Source organism: Haematobia irritans, chromosome 1, assembly GCF_050003625.1.
Source record: "Haematobia irritans isolate KBUSLIRL chromosome 1, ASM5000362v1, whole genome shotgun sequence".
Lineage (NCBI taxonomy): Eukaryota > Metazoa > Arthropoda > Insecta > Diptera > Muscidae > Haematobia > Haematobia irritans.
Genome location: NC_134397.1, coordinates 66,093,961 through 66,116,841, shown reverse-complemented (window position 1 = coordinate 66,116,841; position 22,881 = coordinate 66,093,961). Strand labels below are relative to the sequence as shown.

Sequence of the window (22,881 nt, the reverse complement as noted above, 5' to 3'; positions counted from 1 at the left end):
AACCTCAGCTGGAGAAAAGGAGAAAACAGTAATTTTTTGCTTAATAAGCGAAATGAAGTAAAAATCTAACAGTGCCAATTTGTAAACGTTTTATCGAAAAAGAGTAGTGTATACAAATTTACTTTGTTTAAATCCACATTTTTCCTCGGCTATTTTATAGTATTTTTCAAACACTGGACGTGGAATATCAGCCGTTATTGGATATCAGGTCATCATTGAAATAAAGTATTAAAATTAATTAATGAAAATTGTTTAACTAAATTATTATGTTAGGTTCTAAGTTTGATTTTAACCGCTAAAATCAAAAACAAAATTTTAAAAACAGTATATGCTCTTCTATTCTTGTCTTAATTCAAGAGCAAATGTGTTTTAAGAGAAAAATTCTAGCTTTGTATGGGGAACATGGAATATTGTTGCCGCAAATATTTAGTTTTCTCGTCAAACACAAAATACTTGCAGCACACCCAAAAAAAAGTGAACCCACCGTGGAAGAAAATGTAGGTTTATTTTAGAAATTTTTAACTAAAATAGTTTTCTAATTGCAACATGTTATAAATAAATTAATACTTTTTGTCAAACTGAAGAAATTTTTTTTAAATAATTTTTTTTCTGTTGTTTAAGAAAATTTTATATGTTGAAAGAAAAAATTGGATTTAAAATTTGGTAAAATGTTTTTAGCGCTGTACGAAGTTCAAGACAGGTACAATTTTAGTAAAATTTACTCATTTTAAAGACTTATGAACTCAATTTAAGCAAACTTCTGCCATTTTAGGAAAATATGAACTATTTTATTTTGTAGTAAAATTGTGCACTATATTTGTATACAACTTTTTTTCTTATTTTTAGTTCACATCATTAAAGTTAGCAAAAAATTATTAAAATAAAGAACATTTACTCATATTGTGCAAAATTTAACTAAAATCAACTAATCTTCATGAACTAAAATAAAGTTCAGTTGGCATTAGAGCCCCTTTTTCTGGGTGCATGGTTGCGACAAACATGTTACATATTCCCCGTCTAAAAATAACATTTTGCTGTTGAAACATGTTTGGATAAGGAATAATCCAACAATTTAAAAAGTTTATATTGCAATAAATGATTTATAAAATAAAAGTAACCTTGAACAAATAATACGGACTTTGAATAGAAATTAAAGAATTTGCAACCTAAATTTTAGGATGCGCAATTTTCAAAATATTAAGGAAAATTTTCTTTAAAATAATGACATTTTAATTAAAATAAAGTTTATAATCTTTAGGGATGCAAATTTTGTAAATTTGCATCCCTCCGTTAAAGTCGCATGTCTTTGAACTAAGAAAAAAAAATTTCTTGAAATAAAGAAAAAAATTTTTTGATTTAAAGAAATCGTCCTTAAATTAACTGAAATATTGACTCTTTAGATTTAAGATAAAAAAGCTTATATTATAGGCTAAAACTTATTTTGAGGATTTAGTATCTTTGGTTTAAAGTTTTTTTTTTTTTAACTTTTTAAACATTTTTACTTTGAGGTATCCGCTATAATTTGGATTTTTAAACTGGCATTTGTTTGTTCGTGAATAGCTTTATTCATATACCGCGAAAATAAAATGAAAATTCGATAAATGAGATCTGAATACTAATTTTATTTTTATTGATCCTAGATTTAAAGCCAGATAGGTTGCTAAAAAATGTATTTATTTTAAAGAAGTCGCATCTTTTGCTCGGAATTATAAAGTATTATAAAATCTTATATATAACATTTTAGAACAAAGGAACATAATAAGAGGGCAAAAACGGGAAAAGCTGGGTATATTTGAAAGGAATTTCAAAAGTATTTCAAAAGCAATTATGAGACAAATATGCGAATTTTGTCAGTACAAATGCATCCCATAGTAGAAGGGAGTCACCGTGGTGCAATGGTTAGCATGCCCGCCTTGCATACACAAAGTCGTGGGTTCGATTCCTGCTTCGACCGAACACCAAAAAGTTTTTCAGCGGTGCATTATCCCACTTCAGTAATGCTGGTAACATTTCTGAGGGTTTCAAAGCTTCTCTAAATGGTTTCACTGCAATGTGGAACGCCGTTCGGACTCGGCTATAAAAATGAGGTCCCTTGTCATCGAGCTTAACATACAATCGGGCAGCACTCAGTGATAAGAGAGAAATTCACCAATGTGGTATCACAATGGACTGAATAGTCTAAGTGAGCCCGATACATCGGGCTGCCACCTAACCTAACCTATCCCATTGTAGAAATTATTCCAAGTTATGGAAAAAATTGTATGTTGTACTTGAGTGTCGTGTTTTTGATTTGTACTTCAGTTCACGCAAAGCCATTTTCGATTTCTTTGCCTTTTTTGACAAAAAAAATCTATTTTTATATTATACTTACTTTAATAAACTACATATTCAACTCTTAGATATTTATTTTTTTCTTAATTTGAGGAAATTCAAAATTATTAATTAATATTTAATCAAAGAAATATGATCACCCCAAACCAGTTTCAAGACCAAAATATTAATTTTGGAACGTTAACATGTAACATGTTTGTCGCAAAATATTTTTTTCCCGGCAAACATATACATTGTTGCCGAAATCAGATATCTAATTTTCGAGAATATAACATGGTTGTTGCAAATGTGTGACGTGATCACCGTCAAAAAATAACATTTTGTTTGAGGTGATCATATTCCTTGTGTGAGTGTGGTGTTGTTGAGCATTTTAAAATAACTAATTTTTCCTAAATTTCAATACAATCCTTGCAATTTCACAAATTCTACTACCGTATGTATTTCCATACTTCCGAAAACGTTTACTTTACTTTTCACCACAATCATCTGGCAGCCTCGAAATAGAGTTAGCGTAAAGGTATGTCAAAGAGAGTTGTTATTGATGGTGGTGGGGGCGTGAGAGAGATTGTGAGAGTATGACTTTTTAACCAAAACAAAAACGAAATCTATCAAAATTCACGTAGGGTTTCATAATATTTGGGGTGGATAAGTCGACCCTAGCCTTGTAATATTGAAAAGCACTTGTGTTTTGAAATTGATATAAAACTTAAAAGAAATAAAAAAAGACAAGATAATAATTTAATAACATTTGTTTATACGTGAATAAACACATCAATCATGTAATTAACACTCAGTCGAAGACGGCACCACCCTGTGTTATTAAACCACACTCTAATCAGACACATCCCAGGGTATATGGTAGTACGATTATGTCGTATAATTTCATTGTATACTACACAAAAACAATTCAATTCATTCTAAATTTTAGGTTGTTGGTCGTTTGCTTGTTTGTTACAAAGGCCGACTTTGGATTTAAACAAAACGGGGAAAAAAGAATTAACATAAAAATTCCACACAAATGTTTAAGTATTTATTTTTTATTCTATACACAATCGTCGTTAACAACAAACAACTTGGCTTTTCTATATACGTTATCGTTGCTGTTGTGTGTGTTGTTTTTTTTTTTTAATCAAAAGGGTGTTGTAAAGAAATTTTCACGTATACACAGCGAGCAGGTCTTCTCACACAGATACAAACGTACACACACAAGACCACGACCCTACATACATAGATTTTTTTCTCCTTCGTTTATTCTAATTTTTTTTTTCTTATTTGACTTTTTGCAAAGATTCATGTTTTCTTAAAATACTCCCACTAATCGTAAGCATTTTTACAAAAATTCACTTTGAAATCAATCTCAGCATAGGAATTTATATTTTTCCTTATATATCTTATTAATTTTATTACATTTTGCTTGTGAATTTTTTGCATTAAATTCTTGAAATCTACATTCTACTTGTTTGTTCACCACCGCACAGATATTTTTTTGTTCTTAGATTTTGATTCACCCGTTCACGACATATCCGACCGATACAAGATTCACAATACAAGATACTTTGCTACCTTCAGTCTAATGAAAATGATTACACAGCTCCAACTAGTGAGAATGAGTAATCGATTGCATTTGTATCGATAAACGATTGTATATCCGATTGCTAAACAATCGGTTCATTATAACCGAATATTCATAAGATCCCCGGCCAAATTTTTGCTACCAATAAGAAATATGTAGGTATTTTTGCTCCAGAAAATTCCGTTACGTTGTTATCGATTGTTTAAATTTTATTCTCATAACTTTATTCTCATAATTTTATTACATTGTATTATTGTCATGCAAACGAAATGAAGCTGTGCAAAGCGAAGTAAAGCCCTAAAATCTATCCCCCCGTTTTGGTTTATGAATTGCCAGAAACGCAAAATTTTATCTCTCCATATAATTGATACTAAAGAATACTAATTCAATTTTTTTAGAAGCTACTCTGTCGATCGAAAATTTATTCAAAAAACATCTTAAAGAAAAACATTGACCATGAGCCATTGCTATCGATTTTTTAAGTTTCCTCTTCATGAGAAAACAAGTAAAGTAGAAACTCTGGCGGAGCCGACTATATCATACCCTAAACCACCCCTACTGAATTAGTAAATATACCCTGCCAGCATTTCAAAGTTCCATTTCATCCTCATCGCTACCACAGACTCTTAAGTGACACTGCAACAATCTCCAACTGTGATGGGGGAAGCGTATGAAAAAGTATGAAATGTACATTAAAGTATTTTGCCATCATTATTGTTACAAGAGCCATTTTATATTTTGTGAAACACCAAGCGCAACTAGCTTCTTATAATTTATTAAAGTAAAATCGACAATGAAGTGCTGAAAACATAGTTATTTCGCTTAAATTGTAAAAGGTATATTGGTGAACAATTTTCCCATCGAGAATAAAAACACTGGCTGATAGACGCTGCAACATGTAACTTGCCACTTGTAAATCAACATCATTCTTTTATTAATGAAAAAAATTATGTTAAATGTGTTGTGATAGTGGTATAAATGTTATATTTATAAGAATTTATATATGTTTATTCAAACTAATGAACATCTAAACAACAATACTTGACCACAATGATTCTTTTACAACTATCTTAAAATTCACTTTTTCTGATTGCTTGAATGGGCTCTTATTGGCGTCGTTATAAATTTATTTAAAAAGACACCTAATAATTGCACTTATGCGATACTTTTTTCTAGTAACTTGGCGTGGTACAACTTCTCAATAGTGACGACGCTTTTCCGACGAGTTTTGGATGTCGTATACGATTGTTTTCGACGTGGTGGGAATTATCAGAAGCTCCGTCAAATTCAACAAATGTTGGCAGGGTATAAGCATTTGTGGGTTATCATTGGTATAGGATTTGGAGATAAACCGCATTTCCATATTTAAGAACATGAAGGGGTTCATGTTTATGGGACTCTTGTCGCAATCTTAGCAGAAATGTCTGATATTAGGAGCTATAGTTGATTTTGCACCTACAGAGTTAGTATGCCACTAATATTGAGTCCATTATTAAAAAAGAGGAAATCGCTCAATTAGTTGTGGGTAATAAATGCAAATTTGTAAAAATCGGCCAATATTATTATGTAAGAGCTACATGTAGGTCTAAGTAGGATCGACTAGTACATCAAAATTTGAAATTTGAGTAACATTAGTTATGAAATAAGAGTATTTTGGACAAATTTGGGAAAATCGAGCGATGAATATACATGGGAGCTATATCTAAATCTGAGTCAGTTTGTAAAATATTTTGCAGGCATGATTGATACCACAGAAGGTTACCTTGTGCAAAATTTGAGTACGATCAGTTAATAAATGTGGCCACTACGGTCAAAAATAAGGTTATTAGGGGACATTTTTTCAAAATCGGGCGATACATATATATGGGAGCTATATCTAAATCTGAACCGATTTCGAAGAAATTTTGCACTTACCGTTAATGCTATAGAAGATTACATTTAGCCAACTTTAAGTACGATCGGTTGATGAATAAGGGTTTACGGCATATAACAGGTTAGCTGATATGTCCCCGGTCTGACACATAAATGGCGTCGCTAGTATTAAATGCATATTATTTTTATATAGTACCGACCTTCAAATGATTCGTGTCAAAATTTGACGTCTGTAAGTCAATTAGTTTGTGAGATAGAGCGTCTTTTGTAAAGCAACTATTGTTATTGTGAAAAAAATGGAAAAAAAGGAATTTCGTGTTTTGATAAAATACTGTTTTCTAAAGGGAAAAAATACGGTGGAAGCAAAAACTTGGCTTGATAATGAGTTTCCGGGCTCTGCCCCAGGGAAATCAAAAATAATTGATTGGTATGCAAAATTCAAACGTGGTGAAATGAGCACGGACGACGGTGAACGCCCGAAAGAAGTGGTTACCGACGAAACCATCAAAAAAATCCACAAAATGATTTTGAATGACCGTAAAATGAAGTTGATCGAGATAGCAGAGGCCTTAAAGATATCAAAGGAACGTGTTGGCCATATCATTCATCAATATTTGGATATGCGGAAGCTCTGTGCAAAATGGGTGCCGCGCGAGCTCACATTTGACCAAAAACAACAACGTGTTGATGATTCTGAGTACTACCAAAATGGAATCAAAAAATTGGAAGGTCGTTGTAATTGTTGTATCGCTCTTGAAGGGAACTATGTTGAATAATAAAAACGAATTTTGACAAAAAAAATGTGTTTTTCTTTGTTAGACCGGGGACTTATTAGCCAACCTGTTATATGGGAGCTACATAAATCTAAATTTGATCCGATTTCAAAATTCAATTGCGTTCGTCCTTGTGTTCAACAAACACCCTGTACAAAATTTTATCAAAATAGGTTAATAATTGCGACCGGAATCCTGTGAACAAAAAGTACATGGACAGACGAACGGACGGACGGACACCAAGCGCTAGATCGACTCAGGAGGTGATTCTGAGTCGATCGGTATATATATTATGGGGTCCAAAATCAATATTTCTGGTAGACACATTTTTTGGCTGATCAAAGTTATTATACCCTGACCACTATATGGTTTAGATAGGACGATCGAAAAATAGCAAATATTTCCAACTAAAAAGTTGACAGAAGCTGAATATGTTTTTTCAATTAAAAAAGTAATTTGTACAACAAATGTTTTAATAAAATTTGAAACATTAAGTCAATGATTGAAAATTAAAAAAATATAGAGCCCTTTAGAAGATCACGTAGGATTTTTGGAATCCTGGACAAAAATCTCCGTCCGTTTAATTAAAACAATATTTTAACAAAAAATTAAATGTGGTTCATGTATTAAAATGACGACTTGATTATGGCTAGGCTGTCCATTACATCTCTTTTAAAGAGAATATGTTCTCTTTTTGTGTTCGTATCTTTTTGTTCACTCTCTTTTTTGGTGCCGTATTTTTATGTCCAACAGTGCCCTTAATGTACTCTATTTCAAAAAAATCCTAGATTGATGGAATTTTATTTATTTAGTAGGAACTCGCCACTAATTGTTTACTGGGTTAAATCTGTTGACAAATTAAAGGCCGGAACACAATTGCGACGTTTCGACGTACGGCGTATACAATAACGGTTGTATACAATCTTAAGGATTTAAAATGTAAATCTTTTAAAGATTTAATTATTAACGATAAAAAATAGTTAGCCCTAATAAGTAGCTCAAAAAAGTATAATTTCGATTCATCAGAATCAGATATTGATCTCAATTAATTTTAATATTTTAATTTATTTTTTTATGTTTTTTTTTAAAGAAAATTTGATTTTTGAATTTATTTTGTTTATTTTTTAAGAAAATGTGATCCTTTTTGTTTTTTATTGTTTTATTATATATTTATTTCGTTGTTTCTATCATTAGAAACTATTATTATTTTAATTTTAACATCAATAAAATTATTAACTATTTAATAAAGATTTTTTTTTATTGTAAACTCTTTTTTAGTTAAAATGTTCTCTTTTTTTAAAGCGAAAGTTCTCTTTTGAAAATTGTCCATATGGAAACCCTAATTATGGCTAATCAAAACCTCCTAATTGTTTTCTGATGTTTTTAGAGCTTCATTCGACTATTTTGGGCTTACATCAGCAATAATTTATAATTCTATTCAGATCAACAGAAAATTTCAACAAAGTACTGGCGTTTCAGCAGTACGTCTGCTATTCTAAAATAGCAGATTGTTTGCTATTTCAGCAAAAAGACAAACTGCTAAAACAGCAGTATTTGGTTTGCTGAAAAACAACAGACAGTGTTTGCTATTAACAGCAGTCTTTTTTCTATGAGTGTACGTTTTAAGAAATAAATTGAGTTTTGCAAACAACATCAATTATTTTTTTTTTTAATTTTCTATGTATCGGCTAATATTAAGTTTCACACTTTTTCTTTAGATTAGGCATAACTCGATCGATATGGAAGAATTCATCTCTGTCATCAGTTTATATCGGGTCTACCACCAAAGAAATTCCTTAGCGGACATAGCAGAAAAATTTGCTAAAACAACAGAAGGTTTGCAGAATAATCTAACGATGTCACTGTCAGATATCTTTTTTAAATTTGATTACCATCGGGCATGTTTCAGTTTGGCTGAAACAAGCAAGCATATTAAACTAAACTGTCGTAACACAATAAAACCATTTATTAAGGGTCGATTTCTCTATGTGTTGTTATTATTTATAGTGTCGATAAATCAATTCCGGTGGCTCCCGGACTTTAGATGATATGCATTTCCCATTTACATTCCAAACCCTCAAGAATTTGTATTAGGATATCGGTTTACATGGGAATTACCATAGTACAATGGAAGCGTTTCCACTTTTTCCTGAGAAGTGGAATAGACCCTTATATGACAATAGAGAGATACTAAAGTATTTTTAGCAAATTTTTTCTTCTCTAAGTATTGTTGGGAGCCACCGTGGTGCAATGGTTAGCATGCCCGCCTTGCATACACAAGGTCGTGGGTTCGATTCCTGCTTCGACCGAACACCAAAAAGTTTTTCAGGGGTGGATTATCCCACCTCAGTAATGCTGGCGACATTTCTGAGGGTTTCAAAGCTTCTCGAAGTGGTTTCACTGCAATGTGGAACGCCGTTCGGACTCGGCTATAAAAAGGAGGTCCCTTGTCATTGAGCTTAACATGGAATCGGGCAGCACTCAGTGATAAGAGAGAAGTGCACCAATGTGGTATCACAATGGACTGAATAGTCTAAGTGAGCCGGATACATCGGGCTGCCACCTAACCTAACCTAAGTATTGTTGGTGACTATAACTTGCTGTTAATATCACAAAAAAAAATTGAAAGTCTAACTATCTGTTAGTGGAACTCATCCTTTATGGCGTATCAGGTTGGAAAGCAGAGAATCGTTTTGTGGAGATATCAAAAAATGTTTTTCCACAACAATATTCAGTAAACTCATCAGGGTTACTTTTTCAATCAATCAATTTAGAAAGATGAAATGTTACGCAGTCAATACCCAGCATATTTTCCATCCATGATTGGATAAAAAAAACAACATATTTTTGCACTTTTAATTTATACCACTTAATACCCACCTTAATTAAGTTCGAGTTTAGCCGCTTAAGTCGTCATTTTTCACTATTACTTCTCTTTATTAATCCATTTTAAGGAATACAAACTTTGTGAATATTTGCTTTGGTCTATTCCCCATCAAGTTATAATAAAATTTGCAACAAATATGTATAATTTTATGCTTTTTTACTGATTTAATTGTCACTTTAGTGGAAAAATTACGATTTTAGCGGCTAAACTCGAACTTAATACTCACCTTGAACTGAATTTCTGCTAACCATAAGAAATGAATTGGTACTGTGGCCACCGAAAATTCCGCGAAACGTTATTATCGACTGTTCACACATTTCAATAAATGTGTATGGTAAAACTTTGTTATTGGCACAGAAACAAAATTTCCTCCAGAGGTAAATATAGAACCTTACAGTTATGGTGGAAAACGAACATAGAAGCCAACTTAATTTATCTATTGAATCCTACTGAGGAGGGAATAAAATGAGAAACCCTTTTTTACCTGTAGGACCACTTATTCCCAGTATCATGTAAATATATTCAATAATAAAACCCTACGGGAAATGGAACAGCCTCAGGACGCGCACAGGACTAATCCCTGGTGTGTATGGACCAGTCCCAACTCTCAAATCGAATGGAAAGGACAGGTCACGTCAACATGGGTTTTGTCATTGACGATGCAAATTAACACTTTAGGGTACAACTTGGACTCATTCCAAAGGACACGTCCCGCGGCAGCTTAGAAGAATCACCCCATAGACAGGTCCAGTATATAGAGGTTTGTCATTGACGATGCAAATTTACACTTTAGGGAACAACTTGAACTCATTCCAAAGAACACGTCTCGCGGCAGCTTAGAAGAATCACCCCATAGACAGATCCAGTATAGAACAACCTCCTGTTTCATTTTGAGTCAGAAAGTAAAATGGAATGGAATATATTGAACAATAGATTATTCTAATAATTGTATTTCAGTAAAAGCGCAAATCCAATACGTTTTTTTAAGATCAAGAGACCATAGACGTAAATAAATAAATAAATTATATGAACATTTAAAAATTGCTATATACTGGAGCACCGGTACCAGTCCTGTGATAGGCCTGTCAGTGACAATTTGCACCAATTTCCTGTAGGATATCAAGGTTAGGTTAACCATATTCCACATAATTCCAACTTGAAACAACGGGTTAAGAAACTCGCTTTGGACAAGCGGAAATGGAAATTCATTTTACAGAAGATTGAATTTCTCTTGAAAATTTCTCTATACATCAATAACATTGCCGTAATAATTCTATTGAAATAAAACAAATATAATTTAAAAATGAAAGCTTTAAGTTCTTTTGGAATCAGATCACTAACTTAGGTGTTTTACATATTAATCATATCTATTATTACATATTTAATATACTTTTAATTAGGATAATAAGCGAATTTACGATTAACAAACATATAAACATTTCTAGCTGGGATTTTGATTGAAATTAATCGAGTATGAGCCTGTGTTTGGATCTTGTTGCATTTGAAAGTTAGATGTTGATAGACCAAATGGCTTCAAAATCATATTGCCTAAATCCTTGAGTTTGTCTATCATTTCAGCCTTGAGTCGCTCGTTTCGTTCATCTATAATCGGTGGAAGACGAATCATAGCTTCTCTCGCCTCATTTTGGCCAGGGTCTAATTCAAAGACTTTTTTGTAATCCGCCAAGGCTTCATCGAATTTATCCTCATGCTCATAAAGTTTTGCTCGTCTGCAAGCGGATGTGTAATCATTAAAATGCCATTTTACACTATTTTTGTTAATGTTCCATACTTACCTTAGCAGAGCTCGCACATACTCTGGCCAAAGTTCAATAGCTTTCGTACAATCTTCTATGGCCGATTTTTTATTTTCTATTTTTATTTTTGCCGCCGCTCTATTACCATATAGAACAGCCCTATCTTTACTATAGGTCGTAGGGCATATGGCTAAAGCTTCAGTGTATATATCAATGGATTTCTCAGCATCATTGTTCTTGAAGAGTTCATTGGCTTCCAGTTTCATTTTTTGAGCTTTTTCCTTATTGGCCTCAAGTTCTTCTGGAGTCATAGATTTCTCGTTTTCCTTTAAGGCTTCCTCGTCAATTTCGTCATGCAAATATTCGGGAATTGTTTCATTATTGTCTGTGGCACCGCTAGCAGAAGCTTCTTTGTTGTCATCACCCTCATCATTGAGATGCAAGTCAGCTTGTTCTTTTATGATTTCATCAATGACAGCTGCATTGTGATCCTGATTTCCAATGTCTGTAATTTTCATATCCGTATGATTTTCACTACTGACAGCGTCCTGATATTCGTCATCGCTATTTGTGATTTCTGTAATTTCGGGCATGATTTACGATCAACGTTATATTCCAGGGAAAATTTTTATATAGCGGAAAACAAGAGACTCCAAACCTCAAACTTTGGATGACTTTTTCACAATAAACGAGTTATCGATAGCGTGCGATAACAGTGTGTGAGTCAGCTGGCATTGGAAGTGGTACCTAATTTATCCGCGTGTTATTTCTCATTCTCTGTAAACATAAGAAAAACATTTTTCAAATGTAACAACTTTTAAGAGAGTAATAATGGGTTTTACTCCCGTTGCTAAAATTATGGTACTTTAAAGATTTGTCGGAATTCCCAAATTTGATGTTACTGACTTTAATTGCAACCCCCTGTCTTCTGAATTTTTGGTTGTTACTTTTAGGATGTCACCCTGTTGTTGTCATTTTGTTATCGACATTTACTCACATCACTAAGTTGTTTGTTATTATTCATCATCTGGAGACTTCGAAAACACGATGGTCCAGTTTTGCAATTGAACCTTCATTAGAGTTAATAATATTGAAAATAGCATAAACTGAAATAATTTAAAATGGATAACTCTGAAATCGGGATTAATATCAAAGATTTCACACTAAAATCATTTACGGAGGCCAAAGCACTATCTGAAGGTCTAGAGAGAATACAATATGACTTTGCCGGTAGAGATCGAGTAAGTTTTTGGATGTAACACAAATCTGTTATATTTTCACTGGAAGGATTGATGGACATTCCTGATAATTCCGGTATAAAAATATAAAAGACACTAGAAAAATTAAAATATACGTTTTCTTGATGTTAAGTCAAGTTGCCCCATCCTCAGTCTTTCAGTTTTTGCAACAAATCGAAAATTGATTTAGGCTCCACGGTTTCTAGATTTTGAATACTAAATGATATGAAATGAAATTCTAAGACGAACGTCCAATGTTCTGAAACTATTCTAATGGCATCTAGTTACTGAGCACCTGTCATGCTACATTTTGGATGAAATGTGTTTTCTTATGTTAGGGCAAGTTCGAAAATACTGCGACTGACATGAAATCTAAATTTTCTCTTTGCTCCAGTAATTAAATGTAAAAAAATCCTTTGTTTCTCTTACCATGGTTTGTTACACAGAAAAAAATATCACCAAAATATTTCCAATTAAAAAGTTAATTGAAGTTGAAAATGTTTTCAATTAATAAATTAATTGATACAATTAACTTTTTAATCATGATAGAAACATTAAGTTAATTATGTCAATGATTGAAAATTTTAAAATTTTTAATTAAAAAATTAATTGATACAATTAACTTTTTAATCAAATTCGGAAGACTAATTCAGTTAAAAAAATGTGCTGATTTTTTTTTTAATTTTTAATTAAAAATGTATTTCAAACAATCATTTGTTAATCCAAATAAAAACTCTAAGCCAATTCAGAAAGTAATTAAAAATAGTTACCTTTTTTAATTAATAAATTAATTGAGTTTTGCAATCAACATCAATTAAATTTTTAATTGAATCAATTAAAATATTAATTGAAATTTGCTGAAAAAATCAATTAATTTTTTAATCAAGAATTTTTTCTATGCCCAATTAAAACTGTGATTGATACTATCATTTTCGTGATTGAAGACATTTCAATTAAAAAATTAATTGGATCAATTAATTTGGTGATTGAATCAGAAAAAAAAATTTTTGTGTGTACCGTGATACTGGCAGTGTTGAATCGCGTCCAAAATTGGAAAAAACGGTAAAACACCAGAAATGGTCCGAAAATTGAGTGCCACATTGGATCAAACTCCACTCCGCAGTGGATGAAAACTGTGGAACGCAGTGGTTGAAGCAACAATTGCAAAATGAGCTTAGACTAATGTCATTGAATTTCCAAAAAGTACAAAAGCTCACCGACACACATAAAGTTAGACCGGAAAGAGTCAAAGAGCAGGCAAAACAGCACGAAAGTGGCCAGTTACCAAACTGGTTTTCCCCCGATGAGAAGCCGTTCCAAATTGAGCAGTTTGTGAACAAACAAAATGATCTGGTTTACTTTAATAAAAAAGTCAACTGAAAATGTACATCTTCCATTGGCCAACAGAACTCAAGCGCCGCCGATGGTAATGTCTTCAAGATAAAAACAGTATATTATTGGGAAATTGTCCTAAAAACAGTATTGTAGACAAAAGGACTCTTACGTCAAGCCTCAGTGGTTTACAAAGAATTTTCATCTCTTCATTTCTACCGCACAATGAGCGCCAAAATCTCCGGATCTCATTTCGTTTTACTTTTGTACCTGAACAAACAAAATTATTGGGTTTACTTACCAAATAAGTGAGTTGAACATGTGCATCTTCCATTGGCCAACATAACTCAAGCGCCGCTGATGGTAATGGTGTGGACCGCCAAAATGTTCTATGGTCGCCCCCGCTCTATTCATCGGCCGTGGAGTCCAAATAAAAACTGAATATCATCGGGAAATTTCCTAAAAACAGTATTAAAGCCAACAGGACTCTTGCGTCAAGCAGGAGTGGCTTTAAAAAAAGTTCATCTCTTCGTTTCTACCGCACAATGGGCGGTTTCTATCGCGGAGCTTAGAAACAAGGTCCTCAAGTCGCTTGCCGGCAGCACTTGGGGCGCGGACAAAGAAACCTTGTTAACTACATATAAGGCAATTGGCCGGTCAGTGGTAAACTTTGTAGCGCCAATGTGAACACCTCAAATGAGCGTTACGCAGTGGAATAACATACAGATCTGTCAGAACGCTGCTTTTAGAACCGCAACAGTGCGTCGACACAACTACATGTTGTCAAAGCAGTAACTCTTGGGTTGCCATCGAAGTTGTCATCCGAATCACCTTCTTGTGGATAGACAACCTCCACCCAGGAATGTAAGGGTTGATCTTCACCTTCTAGAGCCAGAGATCCAGCGTTACAAAAAAGAGCTTCTAGATCACGCAGCATACCAGACAGGTCTGAACAGGATTAATGAGAATACTGTAGCTGAAGCGGTGAGAAGCTACAAGGTTCATCCTGTTCTCGGAGTCCGACCGCCGCCCATTGCACCGGAGGAGAGAGACCTCCCACGGCAGACAAGGGTAGTTTTGACCCAACTAAGATCAGGCAAGTGCAGCCGCCTCAATTCATACTTATCAGTGATTGATAGCAGCGTAGCTGACGTGTGTCCCATATGTAGTCAAGGGCCACATGACACTCGTCACCTTTTTGCTTGTCCAGCTAAGCCTACCCGTCTCACTACTAGATCACTCTGGACACACTCCATCCTTGTCGCAGAGTTCCTTGATCTGGCTACCAGCTGAACTACACAAGCATAGAACAAAATGGATGAAACTGTTACAATAGAGTGTGGTGGCTATGTTGGCCGTGAAGCCCGCAATTCGTGCCATTTTAATGTTATTTCCAAAATATAAAATAAAAAAAAAACATGGCGCTTTACTTTGTTGTATTACATATCGGACATCCTGTAACTATATTCGTTGGCGGTAAATTATGAATTTGAATATGTTTGGAGCATCTGAAAGTCGAATTTTTATCCGAAACTTTTATTTAACTAATTCGGTAGGTTGAGTTGGGTTAGGATAGTGGCAAACCGATATTTCAGGCTCACTTAGACTATTCAATCCATTGTGATGCTACTGCGGTGAGCTTCTCTCTTATTATTGAGTGCTGCCCGACTCCATGTTAAGCTCAATGACAAGGAACCTCCTTTTTATAGCCGACTCCAAACAGCGTTCCAGATTGCGGTGAAATCGCATTGAGATGCATTGAAACACTCAGAAATGTCACCATCATTACTGAAAGGGGATAATCCACCGCTGAAAAACTTTTTGGTTGAAATTGGATTTGAATCCACAACCCTGGGTATGCAAGGTGGACATGCTAACCATTACATCGCGGTGGCTCCCTAGCATATTCGGTTAGGTTTGGTGGGCATTGTGATATCGAAAGTGGTAAACTTTCCTTTTTATGGCGAATGGCGTTTCATGTTACTTTGAAACTATTTAGAGAAGCTTTTAAAGTCTCAGAAATGCAAACAGAATTACGGAGAGGAGATAAACAACTGATGGAAAACTTTTTGGTGTTTGGCTGAAACTGGTATTGACGCGAGGAAGCATATTAAATATTGACCCCTTTGCTAGAAACTTTGGGGCGCCTATTATTTTAAGCCCTAAGTTCTCATATGTACATCAAATATTTAACAGAGTTTTGTTTTTTATTTCTAGATTACCAACGACGAGCATGGACAAGAAAATTGTACCGGTTTAATATATCCTTTCGCAAATTCGAAAATCTTCAAAACTTCCATAAAGAATTACGAGAAATTAGTCGAATCCAATGTTGAGAACACGCACAGCAAAACTATAACAAAAATCTCGCTAAATGTAGAAAACTTGGAAATTCAATGGCAACCTGGAGATACTGTTGCTATATTACCAAGGAATTCGGATGAAGATGTTCAACTACTACTAAAATATCTTGAATTGCATGATGTAGCCGATTCCGTTTGCTCTGCTGTATCCAAATCTAGCAATAAAAAGAAACTAAACCTTACGCACATACCTTCACCAAGCACTCCACGGCAAATATTAAGTGACTGTTTAAATATACGGGCTATATTGAAAAAACAATTTCTAAGTAGTCTTGGTGACTACTGTACGGATAATGATGAGAGATTATTCCTTAAATGTTTATCATCGAAAGAAGGTGCATCCATTTACAATAAATTTATTGTAGAAAAACAGTGGACATTATTGCATTTCCTTAAAATTTGTGTTAGTTGTAAGCCACCCTTGAATTTTTTAATGGAGCATTTGCCTAGACTCCTGCCCAGACCTTATTCTATAGCCAATAGCCCTTTAGCCAACCCAAATGAAATAACTTTAATATTTTCCACATTAGTACATAGCACACCTGGAGTCACCACAAGTATGTTATCAAAAAAACTTACAGAGAGCAATCCATCGATACTAATGTACATGAGACAAAAGAATGCCTTTCGATATACCCAAGAAGACTATGGAAAAAATCAAATATGTATAGCTATTGGTACAGGGCTGGCCCCATTTTTGGGTTTTCTCCAACACAAGGAAGAAATTAAAAGGCAGGGATTACTTACAAACGAAATACCCGGAAAAACTTGGATATTTGTGGGAGCAACATCGGAGGATACTGTAATTCATCGCAAACAACTACTGCAATGGCAATCTCTTAATATACTTGACAAATTTGTAGAAGCCAATTCGCGTTCTCCTTCCAATCCTTATAAATATGTACAGAATGCTATGGAACATTACGCTCTTGACATCTTCGGCCTTTTAATGGAATCGAATACGATTTTGTATCTTTGTGCCGATGGCGGTGGTGAAATTACAAAATGTATAGAAGCTTCTTTGGTGAATATTATACAAAAAGGTTTAAATCTCACCGAATTGGAGCCTGCTTTAGAAATGTTAAAGGATTTCAAAGCAAGTGGAAAGTACAAATTAGACCAGTGGCTTTAAGAACTGTATAACATTGGTTTTCAATATTTTTGTGGTCGAAAGAAATGATTTTTTTATAATGTCGTTTTAATAGTTATGCATGCGCTGGAGCCGCATGTTTAAATGTGATTGTAGACAAAATTCTTAAAATAAAACTATTAAATCCTTAAAGACGATAATGATAAATAAACGCCCATGGGTTTCATTATACAGATCATACGGCTAGGGATTCAAAGGTCGAAAATCTATGCAGTAGGTAACCTTTTAGGATTCTTTGCTTTCGATTTGATTATCTATTTTTTTTTCTTGTGTGGTGGAAAAGAAAATTTAGTAAAACAAATGAAGAAGTAAATGTACACATTTTTATTTCTATAGAAAATTTTGTCAAAACTTTATTTCTGTAGAAAATTTTGTCAACATTTTATTTCTATAGAAAATTTTGTCCAAATTTTATTTCTATAGAAAATTTTGTCAACATTTTTATTTCTAAAGAAAATTTTATCAAAATTTTATTTCTATAGAAAATTTTGTTAAAATTTTATTTTTATAGAAAATTTTGTACAAATCTTATTTCTATGGAAAATTTTGTAGAAATTTTATTTCTATAGAAAATTTTGTAGAAATTGTATTTCTATAGAAAATTTTGTCAGAATTTTATTTCCATAGAAAATTTTGTCAAAATTTTATTTTAATAGAAAATTTTTTCAAAATTTTATTTCTATAGAAAATTTTGTCAAAATTTTATTTCTATAGAAAATTTTGTCAAAATTTTATTTCTATAGAAAATTTTGTCAAAATTTTTTTTCTATAGAAAATTTTGTCACAATTTTATTTCTATAGAAAATTTTGTCAAAATTTTATTTCTATAGAAAATTTTGTCAAAATTTTATTTCTATAGAAAATTTTGTTAACATTTTTTTTTCTATAGAAAATTTTGTCACAATTTTATTTCTATAGAAAAATTTTGTCAAAATTTTATTTCTATAGAAAATTGTGTCAAAATTTTATTTCTATAGAAAATTTTGTCACAATTTTATTTCTATAGAAACTTTTGTCAAAATTTTCTATAGAAATAATTATTTATTTATTGACAAAATCTTAAAAATATTTTTGAGTGTTTTTGACCTATTTTATATTTATTCTGATTATTAATTTTGTTCGGCTTGAGGTCATAATGTGTCAAAATGTCATTTCTATAGAAAATGTAAAAATTTTATTTCTATAGAAAAATTTGTCAAAATTTTATTTCTATAGACAATTTTGTCAAAATTTTATTTCTACAGAAAATTTTGTCAAAATTTTATTTCTATAGAAAATTTTATTTCTGTAGAATATTTTATCAAAATTTTATTTCTATAGAAAATTTTGTCAAAATTTTATTTTTATAGAAAATTTTGTCAAAATTTTATTTTTATAAAAAATTTTGTCAAAATTTTATTTGTATAGAAAATTTTGTCAGAATTTTATTTCTATAGAAAATTTTGTCAAAATTTTATTTCTATAGAAAATTTTTTCAAAATTTTATTTCTATAGAAAATTTTGTAAAAATTTTATTTCTATAGAAAATTTTGTCAAAATTTTATTCTATAGAAAATTTTGTCAAAATTTTATTCTATAGAAAATTTTGTCAAAATTTTATTCCTATGGAAAATTTTGTCAAAATTTTACTTCTATAGAAGATTTTGTCAAAATTTTATTTCTATAGAAAATTTTGTCAAAATTTTATTTCTAACAAACTTTTGTCAACATTTTTTTTCTATAGAAAATTTTATCAAAATTGTATTTCTATAGAAAATTTTGTCAAAAATTTTCCAAAATTGTATTTCTATAGTAAATTTTGTCAAAATTTTATTTCTATAGAAAATTTTGTCAAAATTTTATTTCTATAGAAAATTTTTTTAACATTTTTTCTATAGAAAATTTTGTCACAATTTTATTTCTATAGAAAAATTTTGTCAAAATTTTATTTCCATAGAAAATTTTGTCAAAATTTTATTTCTATAGAAACTTTTGTCAAAATTTTATTTCTATAGAAAATTTTGACAAAATTTTATTTCTTAAAACTATTTTTGAGTGTTGTTGACCTATTTTATGTATATTCTGATTATTAATTTTGTTCGGCTTGAGGTCATAATGTGTCAAAATGTCATTTCTATAGAAAATGTAAAAGTTTTATTTCTATAGACAATTTTGTCAAAATTTTATTTCTACAGAAAATTTTATCAAAATTTTATTTCTTTGGAAAATTTTGTAAAAATTTTATTTCTATAGAAAATTTTGTCAAAATTTTATTTCTTTGAAAAATTTTGCTAAAATTTTATTTCTATAGAAAATTTTGTCAAAATTTTATTTCTATAGAAAATTTTGTCAAAATTTTATTTCTATAGCAAATTTTGTCAAAATTTTATTTCTATAGAAAATTTTTGACAAAATTTTATTTCTATAGAAAATTTTGTCAAAATTTTATTCTATAGAAAATTTTGTCAAAATTTTATTTCTATAGAAAATTTTGTCAAAATTTTATTTCTATGGAAAATTTTGTCAACATTTTATTTCTATAGGAAATTTTGTCAAAATTTTATTTCTATAGAAAATTTTGCCAAAATTTGATTTCTATAGAAAATTTTGCCAAAATTGTATTTCTATAGAAATTTTTGCCAAAATTGTATTTCTATAGAAAATTTTGCCAAAATTGTATTTTTATAGAAAATTTTATCAAAATGTCATTTCTATAGAAAATGTAAAAATTTTATTTCTATAGAAAAATTTGTCAAAATTTTATTTCTATAGAAAATTTTATCAAAATTGTATTTCTTTGGAAAATTTTGTAAAAATTTTATTTCTATAGAAAATTTTGCCAAAATTTTATTTCTTTGAAAAATTTGGTAAAATTTTATTTTTATAGAAAATTTTGTCAAAATTTTATTTCTATAGAAAATTTTGTCAAAATTTTATTTCTACAGAAAATTTTGTCAAAATTTTATTTCTATAGCAAATTTTGTCAAAATTTTATTTCTATAGAAAATTTTGACAAAATTTTATTTCTATAGAAAATTTTGTCAAAATTTTATTTGTATAGAAAATTTTGTCAAAATTTTATTTCTATAGAAAATTTTGTCAACATTTTATTTCTATAGGAAATTTTGTCAAAATTTTATTTCTATAGAAAATTTTGCGAAAATTTGATTTCTATAGAAAATTTTGCCAAAATTTGATTTCTATAGAAAATTTTGTCAAAATTTTATTTCTACAGAAAATTTTATCAAAATTTTATTTCTTTGGAAAATTTTTTAAAAATTTTATTTCTATAGAAAATTTTGTCAAAATTTTATTTCTATAGAAAATTTTGCTAAAATTTTATTTCTATAGAAAATTTTGTCAACATTTTATTTCTATAGAAAATTTTGTCAAAATTTTATTTCTATAGAAAATTTTGTCACAATTTTATTTCTACAGAAAATTTTGTCAAAATTGTATTTCTATAGAAAATTTTGTCAAAATTTTATTTCTATAGAAAATTTTGACAAAATTTTATTTCTATAGAAAATTTTGTCAAAATTTTATTTCTATAGAAAATTTTGTCAAAATATTATTTCTATAGAAAATTTTGTCAAAATTTAAGAAAAAAATTATAGTGATTTACTTTCCTGCAGTACATATCTGCCATCCCGTAGTGAAAAGATACAAAAAAAACAAAATCATAAGACACATAATTAAAAATAACGAATATATTTAACAAAAAATGTGTGTTGTGTGTGTTTACATTTTACATGTGTACATATTATGTATGCTAGTTACTTTGTAAAGTGTTGTATGTGTAAAATAAAAATGCATATAAAATTTAAATCCTTATCAAATATAACTAGATAAATTTGTATGTATATAAAATTTGATTATACATTGACAAAAAAATGGTAGACGGCAAAGTTTGTTTTTTCCATAATTATGATTTATTTTTGAAAATTCCTATCGATTTATTTATATATTATATCATTAAATATATAATCGGAATATGTTATTAATACAGAAGACATAGTTTATTTATTTGCTTTAATAGGTTTAAGTATTCCTTCGTTCAATTCGTTTTCGGTATCCAAACAAATGCAATATTAAATGGAACATTTCTTTCAGTTTTATTAGATTTAAGTTTTCCTTTCCTTAATATTTGTTTTAATTTGTAGTCAATATATCTTGTTTGTGTTTTTGTTTTCGAATATCTGTATGTATGATTTGTTTGGCTGGTATGTAATTCGTATGTTTAGTTTTCTAAAAAAAAGTCAGTAACAATACTGTAGTTTATTTTTTGTTTCATTCACATAGAACTTCATTTCGTTGCTAATACGTGTTTTCTTGTTTTATATTTAGGGGAATTTTTCGTTAAAAAGTCTTCTTTTTCTTTAATTATTAGTTAGTTTCAATAGAAAAATTGACTATAACTATATATTAAGGTATATTATATATATATGTATGTATATTACACAAAATGTATATATTTAAAATTAAATTATTGTTGAATAACTACGTATTTGAATAAAGCCAAATATTTTAATTAATATATTTTTTTAATATTTTTATTTATACAGGGCACTTTAAATTTTTTTGTTTGTTTTTATTTTAACTACTAATCTTGATTTAAATACATGCAATTATAGTGACTTTCAAAAGTTATATCCATTCACTAGCACACAAAAATAGTCTTTCGGGAGAGATGTGGATTTAAATATAATACTTGTATTGGAATACTGGATATGGAGAACTTTACACCGGCGGAAATTCTCTATCTCTACTATGGGTTTGAAGCACTGATGTAAAATTTGATAGAATTATTCTAAATTTTGTATTTTACACATGCCAAAGTACAATGGTATCACAATAATCTATTTGGCCCAAGTAGAACGATGTAGTGAAATACAAATCAAAAATACAGTTTAACCTCTCAAACTTGGACACTCTGAAAATCGGGCACTTCTCAAAAGTGGACAATTGTTCGTGAGACGTTTGTTATATTAACACATTAAAATTAACCTCTCATAACTGGACACCTCCCAAAACATAAGCCCCCTTGGGAGTCCACTTCTAAAAGCATTTCTAATGAAGGACCTCTGGTCATCTAAGACCAGAGGTCCTTAACATTTTTTTTAATTTAAAGAGTTAATGAAATATTCTCGAAGTAAAATTTTATGATAGCATTCATAGAAAGGAAATAATATTTTGGAAGGAACCCGGCTTAGATTTTCGAATTTGTTATTATCAAATAATAAATTTACTTTTTGCTCTTCTAGCAACAAGTCTAGACCGATTCTATTTTCATCTTTTATGGCTATACCCAAGAGGAGTCATGAGGTTCCACTTATAGCGATGTTTTCAATACGAAAATACTGAGAAAAGAGAAATTCTTTTACATTTTGAGTTAAAAAAAGTATTTTGTTGTTGGTATAATGCTAACGATTTAAAGCTTTAGAACTGTAGAACATCTTCAACAATTTGAGAAACGGCCAAAAAAGTTTTCCCATTTTTTTGAGAAGGCAAAAAACCCAGATATGTACTAAAGGGAAATAGAAATATCCAATTAAAGGTAGAATTACATACCATGCGTTCAATGCGTCCGATTGAAGAGTTGAAATTTCTCATTGATATCAAAAGC

The 22,881-nt window shown here is 30.6% G+C and overlaps 3 protein-coding genes across 3 annotated transcripts in view; 1 reads left to right on the top strand and 2 right to left on the bottom strand.

Moving 5' to 3' along the window:
• The window catches only part of Cdep (Chondrocyte-derived ezrin-like domain containing protein), a 227,733-nt gene extending 223,845 nt beyond the window's left edge, over positions 1–3,888 (bottom strand). The window contains exon 1 of the mRNA XM_075295350.1: positions 3,739–3,888. The gene's annotated coding sequence lies outside the window, so the exon portion shown is untranslated. The remainder of the gene's footprint in view (positions 1–3,738) is intronic.
• Positions 3,889–10,732: 6,844 nt separating this feature from the next.
• Positions 10,733–11,886, bottom strand: Ttc1 (Tetratricopeptide repeat domain 1). Its single transcript, XM_075290663.1, has 2 exons — positions 11,233–11,886; positions 10,733–11,166 (listed from the first exon to the last, which is right to left on the bottom strand). The coding sequence occupies exons 1-2, from the start codon at positions 11,784–11,786 to the stop codon at positions 10,878–10,880; spliced, it is 843 nt and encodes a 280-aa protein (XP_075146778.1). The 5' UTR covers positions 11,787–11,886; the 3' UTR covers positions 10,733–10,877.
• Positions 11,887–12,206: 320 nt separating this feature from the next.
• On the top strand, positions 12,207–17,427 carry LOC142221111 (methionine synthase reductase). Its single transcript, XM_075290662.1, has 2 exons — positions 12,207–12,434; positions 15,981–17,427. The coding sequence occupies exons 1-2, from the start codon at positions 12,315–12,317 to the stop codon at positions 17,256–17,258; spliced, it is 1,398 nt and encodes a 465-aa protein (XP_075146777.1). The 5' UTR covers positions 12,207–12,314; the 3' UTR covers positions 17,259–17,427.
• Positions 17,428–22,881: the final 5,454 nt, after the last annotated feature.

Coding starts and splice junctions, on each gene's coding strand:
- Ttc1 (XM_075290663.1), bottom strand. CDS start 11,786: ATGCCCGAAATTACAGAAATCACAAATAGCGATGACGAATATCAGGAC. Junction 11,167..11,232: donor TATGTGCGAGCTCTGCTAAG/GTAAGTATGGAA, acceptor ATCCGCTTGCAG/ACGAGCAAAACTTTATGAGC.
- LOC142221111 (XM_075290662.1), top strand. CDS start 12,315: ATGGATAACTCTGAAATCGGGATTAATATCAAAGATTTCACACTAAAA. Junction 12,435..15,980: donor ACTTTGCCGGTAGAGATCGA/GTAAGTTTTTGG, acceptor TTTTATTTCTAG/ATTACCAACGACGAGCATGG.